General features: G+C 37.2%; 1 protein-coding gene across 2 annotated transcripts in view; it reads left to right on the top strand.

Annotated features, from left to right (window-relative positions):
- RNF150 (ring finger protein 150) overlaps positions 1–17,896 on the top strand; it is a 171,866-nt gene that overhangs the window by 107,877 nt on the left and 46,093 nt on the right. For both annotated transcript variants that reach the window (XM_081077721.1, XM_081077722.1), the window contains exons 3-4: positions 6,387–6,458; positions 8,058–8,140. In XM_081077721.1, the coding sequence (XP_080933847.1) occupies positions 6,387–6,458; positions 8,058–8,140 (155 nt within the window). The remainder of the gene's footprint in view (positions 1–6,386; positions 6,459–8,057; positions 8,141–17,896) is intronic.

Raw genomic sequence — 17,896 nt, 5'->3', positions numbered from 1 at the left:
AGCTGCCTTCTCATTCCTAATGACTGCATAACATTTAATTTTCTGCCTATGTTATATTTATTAAACCAGCTATGGATGGAGATGTTTTCTCTTACAAAAAAAAATGTACATGTGACACTGAATACATTCTACTGTTTGAATATTGGCCCTCTTTGTCTGTAGAAGTAAGGATTGGTTGGTAGTTCCTTTCTAATGTCTAGTCTAAGATTCTCCACCTCTGAGGGCTCCACAGAGAAGGCCAAGAATTCTTCATTCTGCCCAACTACCAACCTCCCTTCTAGTGACCTCTTGTTGAACTTTGAGGTGGGGAGCCAGGTACATGGCAGATGCTTGACCCCGAGCACCATGTGCATTATGGGCAGTCCTCCTCTTAACCAGGAGGTTAGGGATCCATGTGTCCCTCATTTTCCAGATGTGCCACTTTGGCTGCTTGTTTATAGAAACCCTGCAGAATGGCAAAGCCAGCAAGCAGCAGCCCTGCTGTGGCAGGTGAGCCTGCCTCCTGGTGATGCTCTGGGACATTGTCATACGTTTCCTAGGACACCCCATCTCAGACACAAGGACTGGGTCTGTGGCCTGAAAACCACAGGACTCTCAATAGGTGGCAGGTATTTCAAATATGGGCAGATCAGATAAACTAAGTAAGGTGGGTTCTTTTCTGTTTTTCATAAACAATAGTGTCTTTGAGGCTAATCCAAGGAAACAAGACCTGCTTTGTGTTGTTTTACATGAGGCCTGGTAATGACATTCAATCAAGTTTTCTTGAAAGAGTTGCCTCTCCCTGTGAATGCCTGTTTCTATTCTTTCCATATACATGACTCCTGTCTCTTTGATTTTATTTGCACCCATTGGTCCTGAAGGGATGCTGGAACAAGAGAAATAATGGGATTTCAAACAAACTTGAAGTTCACAGGGAAAGAGAAAAGGAAGGGGAAAGAATACACCAAGTGTCAGCCACCAAGGGTCGGCTCTGCAGACAGAAATGCTTCTGTGTCCTAAAGAACAAGTACCAAAATGACATTTTACCTTAGTTGACTGGCCAGACATTGCTTGCTTGAGAAAGTGCAGAGCGCTCAAGGGGGCAGAAAGGCAAAATGTGTGTTATATCCATGAAGTATTCAGTGGGGTCATTAGCCCACTGGATTACCCATGGAATTAAAAATCCATGGTTTTTAATTCAGGTCTTAAGGGATCTTTGCCTCCCACTTCTGTTCTGCGTACATGAAAATTGTGAGCTGGTAAAACTGGAAGTGACATGACTAATTTTACTAAGAAGGGTAACTGAAGTCCAGAATGTTTAAGTGACTTCGCCAGAGTCACACCGTTAGGCAGTGATAGAAATAGGACTAAAAGCTGGATCTTCTAACTTCCAAACCATTGCCTTCTCCTCAATAGCAAATAACACTTCCCACAAAAAATAGCCCTGATATTTTTCCTCATGTCGTGTGTTCATAATCAGCTTTAAGTCATCCATCTAGGAGGTCACCAAGGCTGTCAGAATATAGTCAGCGTAATTCCTTTGTCCATTTTGTTGGATGTATGGACTGGTGACCTACATCATAGAAACGGACTGAACTGATGGTGCAAAGATTAGTCTTGCCTCAGCCAGGCCTGGAAGGATCATTACTATGTACTAGAGTGAGAGAGGGAAGTGTCTGAGTCACCCGTGGCCACATGAGGTTCCGGGCAACTCTGTTTACATTTACAGTGTCCTCCCTTCACCTAGAACATAAAAATATTTTGTTATGCTTCCAGTGGTGGTGGTGGTGGTGACAATCATGATTATAAAATATAGCTGTCAGAAAAAAGGGACAAATACGATACAAAATTATCCAATCAAATGAGATAGAACATAAACTCGACTTTGATGCTGTGTTTCGGCAGCTTCATGTTCCTAGTATTTTTATCCCTTCCACTGCATTTCTGTTTATAACACAAAAGGGGACAAGAAGAAACTGTCTTATTTTTCTTAGTTTCTTAAATATTCAGAAGGTCACTAATTTATGTATCTTGGGTTGAACTAGAGTCTGTTACTGTTTACCCTCCTTGTCGGCATTTATGTAGAACTTCATTCTTTTAATAAATGATTCTGTATTTATTTTCCATAAAACAGTGTATCTTCAGTATTGTCAAGGAACCAATAACCTTGGTAAATACTTTCTTACACCCGTTTAGATCAGATTGATGGATAAATCTAATTACTAAAATGGCCCAAATCCTGACAATCTTTAGCGAAAAGTATGATTTGGATCTGGTTGGGTTGGAGAAAATCTGTAGGAGCTCCCTGGAAAAGAGAGAGGGACCCCCACGTGAAGCAAAAGCCTCTACAAACCTGAAGTGGTCCCTAGGTCTTCCATTCGCATCACATTACGCCTTCCATTTATATTGTGTTACCCTGCATTTCTGAGAACCACACAGAAAAGGATGTGTTTTGTGATGGACTCCTGGTTCTCATCTGTAGATTCCCATGCAGGTTCCATAATGACTCACTTTGAGAAGGGCCTGTGGTTTGCTCTCTCTTGTCCAAAAAAATCAGCAACAGGAATGTGGGACAAAGCACCTCTATTTATTATTATACTTGGTGCAGTTAAAAACCCAGAAACAGAAAAGACCAACTACAAAAGCAACAACTGCTTTACTTGGGCTATTTCATTAAGAATATTTATGTTTTTACTTATCATCTCATTAGTTTGCATTTTGGAAATCCAACAATACTAGTTGGAAAATTGTTGAAAGTGAGAGTTTTTTTGTTCAGAAGTCAGTATTTCAGTGTTTTATTTTCATGTCACTTAAAAAGAAACAGAGATGGGCATATACTGACAAAATCTGACTACATGCAAATGCCATTTTTTCAAACTTTATCTCCTTATTTTGTTAATCTAGACTTCTACTGAAAAATTTAGCTCTACATGGTCCCATGACTTGTCATATGTATCTCAGAAGCTCATTTTTCTGTATTTTCCAGGTCTCTAGAATGTCTGTTCTACCCCTGAAAGGTCAGACTTTCTTATCCCTTATCAGCCACTCACAAAGCACTATCATTTTCCTTTTCAAAAGAGGTATATGTGAATTATCTAATTTCTCCATCTGTTAGTTCTGCTAATTGGAGAAGCCCATCTTCCAAATGACTTTATCCTCCACTGAGCTCCTTTAACCTCTCAGCTCTCAGTCACCAGAATGCCAGTAATGGAATTTCTCTTTCTGATTCCCTAACCATTAACTCTGCTTTTAGCCATAATCCCTGGTACCCTACTGTCTGTTTACTTTTCATTTCCTGAAGAGACACACCATTTTTTTTTTTTTTTTAAATAAAGGCAGCTTGCATTTTCCTTTAAAGGGACATGGGGAAAAGGGAGGAGCTTTTTTTTCTGGAAGAGAGAAAGGGATTTTTAAAAAAAAAAAAAAACACCCCATGTTTATTCAGAAATAGCCAAAAGTAATGTTTAACACATGGCCAAGCTAGAAAGTTGTCTTTGAATTTACTATCCATGCTCCCATTCAAAAAGCATATTTCATTTGCTAAAGAATTGTTTTAAATGAAATTAATTTTTGAAAGCATTATTTCTGGTTCACCTCCTTTAAAAAACAAAACAAAACGTTGGTCTTCCCTTGAGTATAACCTATGATCATTGTTTGAAAATAATCCTTGCTACTTAATTGTTCTGCTTAGCTTTTGAAAATAAAAAACAATTTGAGTGATGGAATTGGGGCCAGCTATTATATATACCAATTAAACACAATTGCAGAAATATCTGTGTTCATAACTTCAAATTAAAACAATCAACATTTGTTTGTCTCAGGTCTAGATTTCTTATTCTGAATATAATATTCTGCAGGTTAATTGCATTCACTCCCCCCCATAACTAGGAGTCCCTTCTCCATGCCTTTCAATTCTTTTTTGTTTGTTTTCATTCTTGCTGCTGGCTTCTTCAATGAAAAGCAGTTCTTAGCTGACACAGGCTGATTTTGTCAAAGTCAGGAACATAGCTTTGCTTACCTAACCTCATGTATTACTTGTGATTTGTCCACGTATTTTCCCATTGTCTAGCTAAATTTGTCAGATTGTTGTCCATGCTTTTAAATCAAAGCTATTGGTTTAAGATTGTATTCACTCATAAACCATTTATAGAGTTTCCACTCGATGGTACGTTACAGAGAGCAGGACTTTGTGTGTTTTCTCACTACCGTTTTATCTCCAAACGCAGAGCTGTGCCTGAGACACACTCAGTGATCCCACATATGTCCTGCACGATTACTGACGGCGGCTTTATTCAAGTGAACGGGAAGCAAACGTCACACAGTGCTAGCCTCGGGGCGCTTACACCAGACAAAAGTAACAGGCATTGATCTTCAAAATAGCAACTTGCAAATGCTGTAACCGTGCTAGGAAGCAGATGGCCACGATGCCACTGTGATGGTTTAGACTACAGGGATCTTCTCTCCTAGAAGACACCTAGCAAGGGCTCCCCCAAAATGTGGCTTGAGTGGAGTGAGACCTAGGGATAATCAATCACCGAGGAAGAGGAGAGGAAAGAGAGCTGCACCCTGTTTAGTTTTACCTCAGTTCTTTTCTTCTCACTGTTCACCTTGGTGTTTACATATCATTATAGACTTTTCCTATTTTTTCTGCTACCTTAGTTTGCTGGCTACTCATGGATTTCTGCATAAAACTCAAATGTATGTAAGTCTATCAAAGAGAACAGTAAATTAACAAGAAGAACATCTCCTTTTCTACTTATTTAGAAATTCTAGTTATTCTAGTTATTTACTGTAACTGCTGTGTGTTAAGGGAAGTGCCTCATGATAGGCATTTAATAGATTTTGATTGGTTGGCCAGCAGTTTTGTGAGTTGGTTGGCTGAATGGCTGGTTGACTTCTTAGCTGGCTGGCCAGATGTTGATTGGTGGGCTAGCTGATTGGTTGGCTGGATGGCTTGTTAGCTGGCTAGATATTGGTTGGGTATCTGGTTAGCCAAATGTTGGTTGGTTGGCTGGTGGGTTAGTTGGCTCTCTGATTGGGCAGCTGTTGGTTGGTTGGCAAACTTCGGCTGGTTGGTCGATTAGGTGATTGTTTGGTGAATAATGAGAATGGTAGTTTGGCTTTGGCTTTAAAGTCAGACTTAATTTTATTCAGATTCTGACTGACCTTTCACTAACTCTATGATATTAAAACAAGTCACTCACGCTCTATAAGTCTCAGTTCATTCTATGAAATAGTGCTTTTCTCATAGGGTTGTTGTAAGGATAAAGGTGATACCGCACATAATGTTTAGCATGGTACCTAGGATATATTAACTGTTCACTAGTATGTTCACTATTCTAACAAAAAGAAAGAAGCTTGAATGTTACTTCCGAAAGGAACAAAATTAGTGAAAGCAAATGCTTATTATATTTTTATGTCTGTGCCATTTATCTTAATACTTCAAATACGTTTTAATGCTGCAAATACACATCGATACAGACAAATAGTACACATACGAGTACCTAGGAAGGTGACATAACATGTGGAAAACTCACGAGCACAGAAGCAAACCCTTTTTTTCCTTGACAGATTAAAACTTAATTCTTTCCCCACTCTCTGTCTCTCAGTCTTCCTCATTGCCCTATCATTGCATTTTTGCATCGCTCATTAGAAAGGTAACTTTATTTTGAGAAATAGTGGATAATGTAATATTTCTTCATGTGGGTGATGATAGTTACCCAGGGGTTTGCTTTTTAATTACTTTTTAACTGAACATGTATGTTTTCTGCACTTTCCTATATTGCCACTCACACTTAAACATACACAAAGGAGGCAAAATTGGTATGCAAGAATGTGATGAGATAGGATAGTACAGACCAAACATAAACCTAGATTGAGTCTACATAAGCAAAGGAAATTCCTTAAAATTCCAAACTGAAAGGAATACACAAGCAGTAAACCCTAATTGTGAAAAAGAGGAGAAATTTATTCCAGCTATTTCAGATTAGCTATCTCCATTTCACAAAGTAAGCGATGACGGGGCAAATTACTAAGTTGTTTTTTTGTTTGTTTGTTGGTTGGTTTTTTGGTTTTTTTGTTTTGTTTTGTTTTGTTTGCTAGTCTGTGGAGATGTAACCTGCACTAAAGTCACGGGGAGTAGGATCTTTCCATGTCATCTGCCACTTACTTAACAGTAGGCATGAAGACTTTCTCTAATTAGGCAAGAAGAGCTCTCTAATAGACCTCAATTCCTACAGCCCCTTTGTACACACATCAGCTACCCCTGTCTTCCAGCCATCATCATTAATATTCATGCCTCTTTTGTGTGATTTCAGAGATAGCTGCCCTGGTTTATGAAGTGTCATCAGACACAGAGTCAAGAATTCAAGGTCTTTATTACTAACAAGCAGCTTTTTGTTTTTCAGCGCCGACTGGGAGATGCAGCAAAGAAAGCAATCAGCAAGCTCCAGGTCAGAACCATCAAGAAGGGTGACAAGGTAACAGCCGCTTTTCTTTTGGGTGAGGAGCTATTCAGAGGAGCTCCTGGCTTTGCTGGCAGCCAGGTCAGGAGAGCGAGAAAGCTGGGAAAGGGGGAATACATGCTAATAGTTCTCAAAGAAGCATCTGTCATTTTACCCGTCTTTATTAAAATATGATTTAAAGAAGTTTATAAAATGCATACAATAGGACAGCAAAGTAGTTGGATAGAAAATATGAGACATTAAAAAGGAAGTGTAGAAAAAAAAAAAAAAAAACAGATGAAGCCAGGATGACATTAGTACATTATCTGAAATGTATAACAGAAATGGGTCCCAAATTTATGGTGGGGCTTCCTATCAGCCAATGCAAAGAAGGAAGCAATGTTCAATTTTCAAACAGTATCTAATATCCTGATTCCAGTGTCCCACAAGATAAAAACAAAATGATTATGTCTGGTATTAATGACTTGCAAGAGTTTTTCCCTGAATTCTTGGATGGAAGACAGTGTCATGTGCTGAATGATACCCTCCACTTAAGTCTACAGTAAATGCAGGCAGCATATCTCAGGCCTCTGAAACCTGGTATCTAGAACCTCAGTCTTTTTTTTTTTTTTTTTTTTTTTTTTTTTTTTTTTTTTTTTTTGCATTGCCTTTTTTTATCTTCCAGAATTAGAATACTTTTATTATCTTTGCTGATTATGAACATAATAAAAGCTAATTGTAAAATAATTTAACAATACAAAGTGTATAAAGCAGTACATAAAAGTATTCCCTGACAAATTATGTATGTCTCTATACTATGTATCTTATCTATATGTCTCAATAGCTTCCCTCGCTGTAGAAGGGTGACGTACAGCCAAAAGCAGAAACAGATCTTGAGGAGGGACACAAAAGCGGGGTGGTCCACTGCTCCCCAGGAGACATTTTAGAATAGTGGATTGCAGACATGGCTTTGGGACTCCTGGGACATTGTAAGGGATGCAATGTGTACCGGGTGTTGTCTCTAGTCTGGATAATTGATTTGTCTCATTAATTATGGGCTGCTGTTTTTCAACTATATAAAAATGCTATTGAGCTTAATAAGCTAAAATTCTTTTAAAATCACTACTAAATTTAAAGTATTTTTTTCCCTTACTTTTCCCCTTCAAACAGAGAATAATAAAAGAACAAAGACTATTACATAAGTAATATTTTATGGGGAATTAAAGGAGATTTATGTACTTGAAAAAAATGTTAGAACCACTATTTTAGAGTTGTATACTTTAGATTCCCAAGGAATGGGTAAATTACATATCATTCAGACAATTCTCCCTACATAATATTTCTCATCCTCGAGTGTTTAATATATCACCTCTAGTTATAATAAATAGCATTATTAGTAATAGGTCATTAAAAAATTGTTTCCTTACAAAAGCGCTTGCAGTAGAACCCAGAAACAAAAAGTGGAGGTTGGAAGGAATAGAAACTAAGCCAATATACAGTAAATCATTAAGAAAATTGGCCCTAACACTGCTAAACCCTGGCTCCAGGCACGCCCTCCTTTGACATGTTGGTTGGGTGTGGGACACAAGAGCTAGAGCTACGAAAGTAAGCTCATCTGTGCTTTCTCGGTTGCAGGAAACAGAGTCCGATTTTGACAACTGTGCAGTTTGTATTGAAGGGTACAAGCCCAGCGATATCGTCCGGATCTTACCCTGCCGGTGAGTCACTAGGTTGCCTGCTTTGCACTGGGGCATGCTGGCCTCTGCCTCAGACCTGCTCAGCCCATCTGCCACGTGTTTCTGTGTTCCTGTGTCGTTCTTTTTGTGTAACCTTTGTGTAACCTTGTGTAACCTTTTGTGTAACCTTGAGAACATTGTGACTTGTGAAATTAGAAATATTTATCTCATCCCTTTTGCACCAAAGGAAGTCTACTGCTGTGAACTAGAGCCTCATGATAACAGTGTGATGATATGGCTCCCTGCACCAGTTTTCTTGAACAACAGATCTGTGATATTCAGAATCAGTTCTTGATTTTCACAAGTGCTATTTTAATTAAACGAATGAACTCTTTCAAAGTATTTTATGGATGATCATGAAGGGATCAGCAACCAGAATATGGTCAGGAATGAGTAGGAAGCCAACAGCAGACTCCATTTCCCTTGTTTTTTGTTTGTTTGTTTGTTTGTTTGTTTGTATTTACGAATAGGAACAGAATGTGACAGTCCCTCCTCAAAACTTCTAAAATCTAGGAGAAGGTGCCAGTGTGTAATCTTCCCAGGTGATTTTCACATAACCCTCATCCCTCGTCCTAATTGAAATTTACTGTTAAGGTGTCTGAATGATTTTTACAGTTAAAATTAATTTAGATACTTCAATTAAATTATTTTAGAATTGTCTAAATGCTATCCTTCTGTAATTGATTTAGGGTCCTTGCATCTGTGCAAGTGTCCTAAAAATACAAATTAAATTCTGCTTTGAAGAAATGGTCTTCACTTAGAAAGATTGGCTTTAAAAATCCGTAGAGTATTTAAGCAAATAAAGTAGAAAAAAATACACAAAGATGGAAGACACACAAAGATATGAAACAATCCATTCATTCATAAAACAATGCATCTCTGAGAACTATTTATTAGAATTACAAGAGAAATAAAATATGCCTTTAGAGGAATTGGTTTAATAATCCCAAAATGACAAAGTGACAAAAAACAAAAACAGGATACTTAAATAAATGCAGAAACTCCCAAGGGGAACGGATTGTACTTGAAATGCTTTTAGGATAATTGATCTTTAGGAAACCAGGCTTGAGGAAACTGCACTCTGGTGTCCCAGCTACGGCCTTCCAGTGGGATTCGCTTTCCTTAGTTTGTAGATACTTGACTATCTTAGAAAAAATCGTAAATCTGGCACCTAAATACTTAGTAGTTTCCTTCATATGAGGGTACTATGCATAAATTCTCTCTATAGACCTTACACTTGGTGTTTATTTGGTGACTTTTAGAAACACTGGCAAACAATGGCAGCATATGAACCAAAAAACCTCTCAGCCTTTCATCTGTGCAGATTTCATTAAGGGTTTTCTAAAGCCTGACAGTTATAAACAAAGAAAGTGCTTTCCTCACAGAGCCCTGTGAGGCTGCTACTAATAAAAAAAAATATCCAAAACAAATAAAATTAAATAGCAATTTTTTCCTGAGAATCCAAAGAACTTTCCAAATGTAAGAAAATCTGTTTTAAAACTATATACAGCATGACTTCAGCCCCATAATTCATACCGTGCAAAGCAGCTTGTTCATTGAGAACTCTGTTATGAGTATATCCCACGTTACCACACACAGCTGCTGGAGGTTGCATAACATCCCAGCCCGAGACGCACCGCGGTTTAATTTACCATGCTCCTGTTGGGGAACATTTGGCTGACTTCAATTTTTAATAACGACAAATTACATTGCTTTAGCAGTGTTTACATTGTCATGGTATATTATTCCAGCTCTCCTTTCACAGTATAATGTTTTGGAAATATTAACCAAGAAAAAAAATTGCATTTTAATATTTACCACAAAAAAAAACAAACAAACAGCACTTTAGGAATTTGGTGTTACTTATACTAGCCCTTGCCCCAGGCCAATTCAGTTTGGCCTCAAGCCCTTCCTTTTTACATCATTATTAGGTTCTCAGCTCATTCCTTGATTCCTTTTGCTTCAAACTCATTATTGTCCATCTGCTTTTATTTCCTTATTGTGGGCCCTGCCTTAAATAACAAAATGCATTGAGCATTACCAAACACAGGTTATAGCTAATTACTGTTTGATCTTAGACGCCACACATATCTCTTTGAAGAGCTCCTACATTTTTTTTCCATGCTGACTTTAAAACCAAGATATTTGTATGCCCTTTGCTGGTTTCTGCCAGACAGTTTGCACTAATGGATGTTATCAAACCAATGCACTGGCATTTGCTTTTTTGCTAGATAATTTCCTCTGGGGTATTATCAAGCCTCTGCTCCTATGAACTTCATAGAGACTCTCTCTCCATTATTTCCAGGCTGACTCATCCACAGAATTCTTTGCATCTCCTTGGAGTAAAAACTTTCAAAAAATATTCCAGTTTATTGTCTTCCTTCTCTCATACTCTTTTCTGTGGCCTCCTAACTCCTGACACAGTGGGTACGTCTTTGCCCTATTGTTGCTGTGTAGGGTGTCTTTCCATATTGCCCAGGGATGCTCTCATCCCACCATATTCTCAGTTCTCTTGTTTGTCTCTTTTGGAAACTCTTGCACAAGTTACGATGTTTCTCCGAAAATAAGACCTAGCCAGACCATCAGCTCTAATGCGTCTTTTGGAGCAAAAATTAATATAAGACCCAGTATTATATTATATTATATATTATTATAATATTACAATTATATTACATTATATGACCCAGTCTTATATCATATAAGACGCGGTCTTATATTAAAATAAGACCAAGTCTTATATTAATTTTTGCTCCAAAAGATGCATTAGAGCTGGTGATCTGGGTAGGTCTTATTTTTGGGGAAACATGGTAGGATGAACTAATAAATTATTTTCCTTCCTTATTTGTAGTCATGGTTAAGTTGTACACTTGCATACCTACCAGCTTTAAGTACAACTTTTCTTTAATAATAGATCTGTGATCCTTAGAATCAATTCTCAGTTTTACTAATGCTATTTTAATTAAATTAATAAACTCTTTAAAATATTTTATGCCTGATCATGAAGTGATCAGTAGACAGAATATGATCAGGAATGAATAGGAAGCCAAAGGTAGATTCCATTCCCTTTTATCTTTTTTACTAACAAGAAGAGAATGTGACAGTCCCCCCAAAAAAACTTCTACACTTGATCTTAGCCAAAAGGCCGAAAAGTGATTCCAAAAACTTCTAGAGTCTAGGAAAAGGTGGCAGCTTTGTGCGTGTGTGGTTTTTTTAATTTATTGGGGTGACAATTGTTAGTAAAACTACATAGTAGATTTCAGGTGTACAATTCTGTATTACATCATCTATAAATCCCATTGTGTGTTCACGACCCAGAGTCAGTTTTCCTTCCATCACCATATATTTGATCCCCTTTACCCTCATCTCCCACCCCCCACCCCCTTACCCTCTGGTAACGTGTGTTTTGTTTTTAATTTGGGCTTGACTTTTATTAACAAGAAAATGTCTTTGGAGGAACTTAGATTTTGATTCAAGAATCTCATTTAAATTGGCTAACTAGAAATTGGTTTTTATATATTCAATTCAAAACCTGACAAATAATGACAATTCTACATACTTACATTTACCATTATTACTAGTATTACAATACTAATGGATGTTACTCTTGTCGTTTTTAAAACTGTCTGTACCTGTTACCATCACTACATCAGCAGCACCGCTGTTCTTTCCTGTCTTTCTGCAGTAGCCTTCTCACTAAGCTCTCTGCTTCTCCTCCTGCCCCTTAATTATTCATTCTGATAAGTCTATTTTTAATTATCCAGCTAGATTAGTCTGACTCCAGGTACTTTTTCAGTGAGTACAACGGTAAATTCATTAAGTGTAGCAGAAGTATGACAAAAACGTTATTTGGGGAGATTAATTGAAATACAAAGGGTGCCCAAAAAATGCGTACACATTTTAAGGAAAAAACTATTAAAATCGTAATACTCAATATATACCGATAACAAAAGATGAATAAATACAAGTCACGTTTGACTTCCTCAATTATAAGAGGTGCTCAAAATGGTTTCCATCAGCGTCCAGACACTTCTGATTATGGCAAACTACTGCTTGAGCAATGTTGACCAAAGTGTCCTCTTGTATATATATTTTTTGTCACCCCTGGTATATGTTTCTCCAAATTGTACTTTTGTAACAAGGCAGAGTCACAGAAAACTGAAAACGTGCCTTATTACCTATTAGCTTCTTACAAGAGAACTGAGTTGGCTAGTGTAATTGCCATCATTTTATCCGGGATTATTGTAAGAGGCAACCTTAGGGAACCTGCCATTGTATCTCTTGTTAGGAGTTTTGTAGTCTTCCCCCTGGGGACTCGCCAGAGCAGTTCATGTACAGAATAACTGCATTTCTCCCAAGCAAGTGAATGTTTTTATATCGTGGATACTGAATGGTGATACTGTCCAGATATTTTTTCTGTTTGTTGATAGAAAGCTACGAGCCAAATTTATGGCCCATTCATAGCCAAAGGTATTTTTGTAGCCTCATCCCTGACTCTATTTTATGTTTCCATTCTTATTTTTCTTTCTTTTTTTTGGTTTTATGGCATCTTTCTGGATAGTTGCATCTCCTAAGTCAGTTGAAATCCTTTCTAGAACAAATGTTTTCCATGAATTTAAAACTTTGTCAACATCATTTTGAATGGATATATAATATCCCATATGCCATAATTTATTTGATTATTTTTGAACATTTAAGTTGCCCCCCAACACACACACTTTTCTTGCTATTATAAATAAGGCTGGAGTAAATAGCTTTGTGTGTAGCCCTTAGTTCATATTTTGGATTATTTCCTTTTTTTTCCCTAAGGCGAGGAATTCAAATTGCCTAATTGTTTTCCATAAAGTTGTACTAAAAGAGTTTTCCAGGCAGTCAGAGCTAAGAAGAGTATTCCAAGTGAAGATAACTAATGGTAACCTGGAATAGTCAATGTGTAACGCATGTGTCGGGGCAATGGTGGAGCAGCAGGCCGGCCCAGATCATTGAGGACCTGACTGCCCAGCTGAGTAGTTTGGATTGTAGCCAGGTGCTGCTGAGGGGGTCAGCTTGTGCTACATGTACAGCATGTTGGCACCACGTGGAACGTGGCTTAAAGGGATCTGACTGGAATCAGAGAGACCAGTGAAGAGACTGTTACCTAAAGATAAAAGGCCAAAGTGAACGGCAACAAGCATTTATTTGAGATCAAAAGGAATAGCTAATCGGGAAACACTGATTCAAGCAGGAACCCAAATAGTGTTCCAAAGAAGAAAGAAAAGTTAAAAGTTCTTATAGAAAGAAGTACATTCTTGAGAATTACCGGTCCTGTGTTCATTGCCCTACTGGATGGCTCCAGGATACTTATCAGTGACATGTTAGTCGGTCTGCATGATGAATGCCACATGGTCTGGGAGGTGGGTGCCAGGAGGTCTGGTTACGGTCAGTGGTCTGGATAATGAATGTCAGGCAAATATATGCATATGTGCGTCCATCAGGGCGTAATCAGGGGGCCTGAATACATGAGTCATTCAGGGGGTAATTAGAGTGGTAAGTTATCTGCAGGCCCAGATGTATATCCAGGCATTGACACAAGACTGGCAAGTTCAAAAAGTTTAAGTTCCCAAGCTAGTTAGAACAGGAAGAGAGTCTTTCCTCATGCTGCAACCTTCGTAATATTAATAAATCTAGCATCTCAGTTCAAGTGACTCCATTTTATATATTCCCTACTTTTACTCTTTCTTCAAGACTACTGCAAAGTCAAAGTAGGAGGTGCTGGAGCCCTGAATAGGAGTGCTGACACTGGGGATGTAGAGAGAAGGACATCCCAGCATGTTCAGGAGAGATTCAGGAGGAAAACACAGCATGAGTCAGCAGTTGGAATAATTGAAAATGGCTGCCTGTATCAGTTGGTGACTGATAGATACATCTGTATTTGTTTGTTTTTAGAACATGCTCATATCTTTCCATTCAGATTCTAAACAACAGAAAAAAACCCAGCAGCTAGCACACTATTGCTCAAAAACTATAATAGAAGAAACAGATTTCAAGCATTGAAACGGATTTTCTTTCTCACTGAAAACTGTTGAGGACCAACTTTGGCTTATCTTTTAAAGACTTTTTTTTGAGTTATCCAGCCCAAGAACACCCCATAACTGGGGCATTTAGGCACAATTCTTTTGGATAAATAGTTGTTTGAGTCTATGTGTAAATGCGATGCTACCCTTCCTCTTTCCCTTCTCTCTGTTTTAAGAATGAGGTTAAATTTTAATTGCATCAATTTAAGAACTCTCATTAGTAATTCAGGACATAGAATATGTCATACTGTTTCCTTTTTTTATTTCAAAGTTAAGTCTACATTTTTACAAAGATCAGAACATGGCTAATAGCATTCATGTTGAAAGAGATGAAATGGAGATTTAAACACAGTAATATGCTAGACTAAAAATCAAAAACAGAGTTAGTGTTACTGTTAAAAGTGCAGTACAGATTAATAGTGAAAGGACAAATGAAGCTTGTAGGTGCAAGCTGGGGTCATATGTACTCTAACTGGCAATGGAATTTCTAATGACATTTCAATATCTGAGTCAGATAGAACCCAAAAGTGGTAGACCTGGAGATTTGGAAAAGGAATTTTTGAGGGCTGTTGAATGAAAGCCCAAATTTGGTCTACAAGTTTCAATGGATTCTTTGAAGGTCTGTTATGTACTGTGTGTCTACAATTGACAAGACACTTGTAACTCATCTCCTTCCATCTAACCGGTCAGACAGCCAACTACTTTTCTTTCTCAGTTGATGTGACTGACAATATATTTAACATGGACCTAATTATTAATTGACTCTTCAAATCCTAGAATCCATTAACTCCTGTCCCCAAAGACAGGTGACATTTTCCTCTACCAAAGAAATAGCTCTGGGAGACATCTACCATGTCTCCCTGAAAATAAGACTTAGCCGGACAATCAGCTCAATTGCGTCTTTTGGAGCAAAAATTAATATAAGACCCAGTATTACTTATTATATTATGTTATGTTATGTTATGTTATGTTATGTTATGATATGATATGATATGATATGATATGATATTATAGACCCAGTCTTATAGTAAAACAAGACGGGATATTATATTAATTTTAGCTTCAAAAGACACATTAGAGCTGATTATGCGGGTAGGTCTTATTTTCAGGGAAACATGGTAGTATAAAGTACATTGGGCATACAGTAGAGGGACCCATCTGTAAAGCTTTCTGAACAGACTTCCAGAGTAAGAGTTCTCGAGTGAGTCTCCTGCCAAGGCTCAGCCTTGTTAAAATCAAATTAATGAGATTTACTGAGCTGACGCAGGTAAGAGCACAGTAGTAACCCAAGTGCCTTACTAACAGTGGCTGGAGTCCAATGGGCCTCCCTGGAAGGCTGTTTTGGTCAGTGTGTGTCCCAGGGAGTTTCCTTGTTCTCACTGGATGCTTCCAACCAAACCCACATGGGCAATCTATTAGCCTCCCCTGCCTCTCCTGAAACTCTGATATGGGATCCATGTCTTGGATCCTTTAATGACAATGCAAGGCAACATCACAGTTGGACCCTGATATTCATCTGTGAATTGCCCTTTGGGGGCGGGGCTCTCATTCACTCTCCTTGCCAGACATGACACGATCATATTATAATAAACAACATGACATAAAGAAGAATTATGACCTGATGTCACAATGGACATCATTTAAACATAGGAAAACTCAAAACATCACAATCAAGTTGTACTAAAAGCACTAAAAATAGACACTAGCTCGGTAAGATTTTTAACTCCAGGGACCAGTCTGATTTTATAAGATGAGTCAAAATGAACTGAATGTCTATGTGGAGAGAAAATTCCAACCTCTTTATGAGCAAAAAAAAGTTTACAAAATGCTGTAATGTGATCAGGATTCTGAATATGAATCCTATAACTCTTGAAGTGAAAAACAAAGGGGTGCTTTCTACACAGGCAGAAATGGTCTGTCCTGGCTTTACCCTATGTGCCTATGACATATGCTTGATTATGAACACTTTTTCTTTTCCAAGTTCTTTTTTTTGAAAAGAGTGATAAATGTTGGCTGTTTTTCATAAGGTTTTGACTTACTCTTTCCTGCTCATGTTATGCAAGTTAAATTATTGGCCATTCTGTTTGCAGCTGTTTGTATATAAACATGATTTTTAAAATAACCTTCAAGGTTTCATTGCTAATTATGGAGTTTTGAAAATAGAGAAAAGTAGAAAGAAGTAAACAAAAACAATCTTACCACTCAGAAATAGTCATTATTGGTATGTTTAATTTTTATAATGCATGTGTATAAATCCCATATATATTGTTACACAGGGTATATTATTAAATATATACCATGTATATTGTTAAGCATCATAGAGTCAAGCCGTTAATACAATTTTTATTCTACTTTCTCATTTAATATTAAAAAATAAGCATTTCCTAACATTAGAAATTATTTTAAAATATTTTAGTGGTTGCATAACAGTCCATTATTGGAGTTGAACTGCTCTCCTGTCGTTCAGCATTTAAATTGCTTCCAGTTTTCATCATTATAAAATCATGACCTTAATTGTTTATATATTTTTTCCATATTTTTCCGTTAGGGTACATTCCTAAAAGTGAACTTACTGGGTCAAAAGAGATTTTAAAGTCTCTTGATAAGTTTTATCCAACTGCTTTCCTGAAAGGTGGTAACGATTTACACCTTCTGAGCAGGATGTACATTAGTGTTCCTTCGAAACTGTGAAGTAGTACCATTTTAAACACTTTTGTCATCTTATAATCAAATACAAACGTAGCACTTAGTTTCAATTCCCGTGCCATTGATTTGTCTGAGGTATTACTGTTGACTAACACAAGCTCTTCATATATCATATTATATCTCATGTAAATTGTCGTTAGCTGTAAGATGCTTACTAATTTTAGAGATGTTAAAATGTGTGTGGAGTGGGAGAATGGAATGGCCTAGGACTGATAAAATGTGATACTATTTTTAATATTTAGGAATTTTTATCTTTGTTTAGTTTTATCTTTACTTAGTTTTATCTCTTCTTCTTTATGCTTCCCTATCTAGAAATTACTGATCAATTAACTACATTTTTCAAATTTATCTGATGTTTATGTTGCTATAAGGCATCCCATTCAATTGTCATTGTTCATGAAAACCATTATTTAAAAAACGTACTCTTTCAGCAACATAATTTTACGTACTCTGCCAAATTAAAAGTTTTACAGTGTGGTGGGAATCTAAAATGGAACAATTGCTTTGGGAATATGTTTGACAGTTTCTACTAAAGTTAAACATACACTAGCCTCTAACTTAACAATGGCACTCTTAGACATATACCTAAGAGATATGAATGCATATGTTCACAGAAAGAATGTGTACAAGAATGGTCATAGAATGTTTATTCATAATTGCCAAAAAATGAAAAGAACCCAAATGTCTAACAACAGAAAAATGTATAAACCAATCTGGGTACATACATACAATGGCCTATTACTCAGCAATGAAAAGAAACAAGCTATTAATATACATCAAAGCAGATATGAATCCGAAAACATTATTTTGAGCAAAAGAAGCCATGCCAAAAAGGAATACATACTTTATGATTCCATTTATATGAAAGTCAACGACAAGCATAGCTAGTCTATGGTGACAGATGTCATAAGGCTGGATACATGGCCAGCAGTGGATGTTGACTGGTAAGGAATGGGAGAGAATTCTCTGGGGTGCTGGAAAC

The sequence above is a fragment of the Rhinolophus hipposideros genome, assembly GCF_964194185.1.
Source record: "Rhinolophus hipposideros genome assembly, chromosome: 16".
Taxonomy (NCBI): domain Eukaryota; kingdom Metazoa; phylum Chordata; class Mammalia; order Chiroptera; family Rhinolophidae; genus Rhinolophus; species Rhinolophus hipposideros.
The sequence above is the reverse complement of the archived record's forward strand: the minus strand, read 5'-3'. Positions and strand labels throughout refer to the sequence as shown.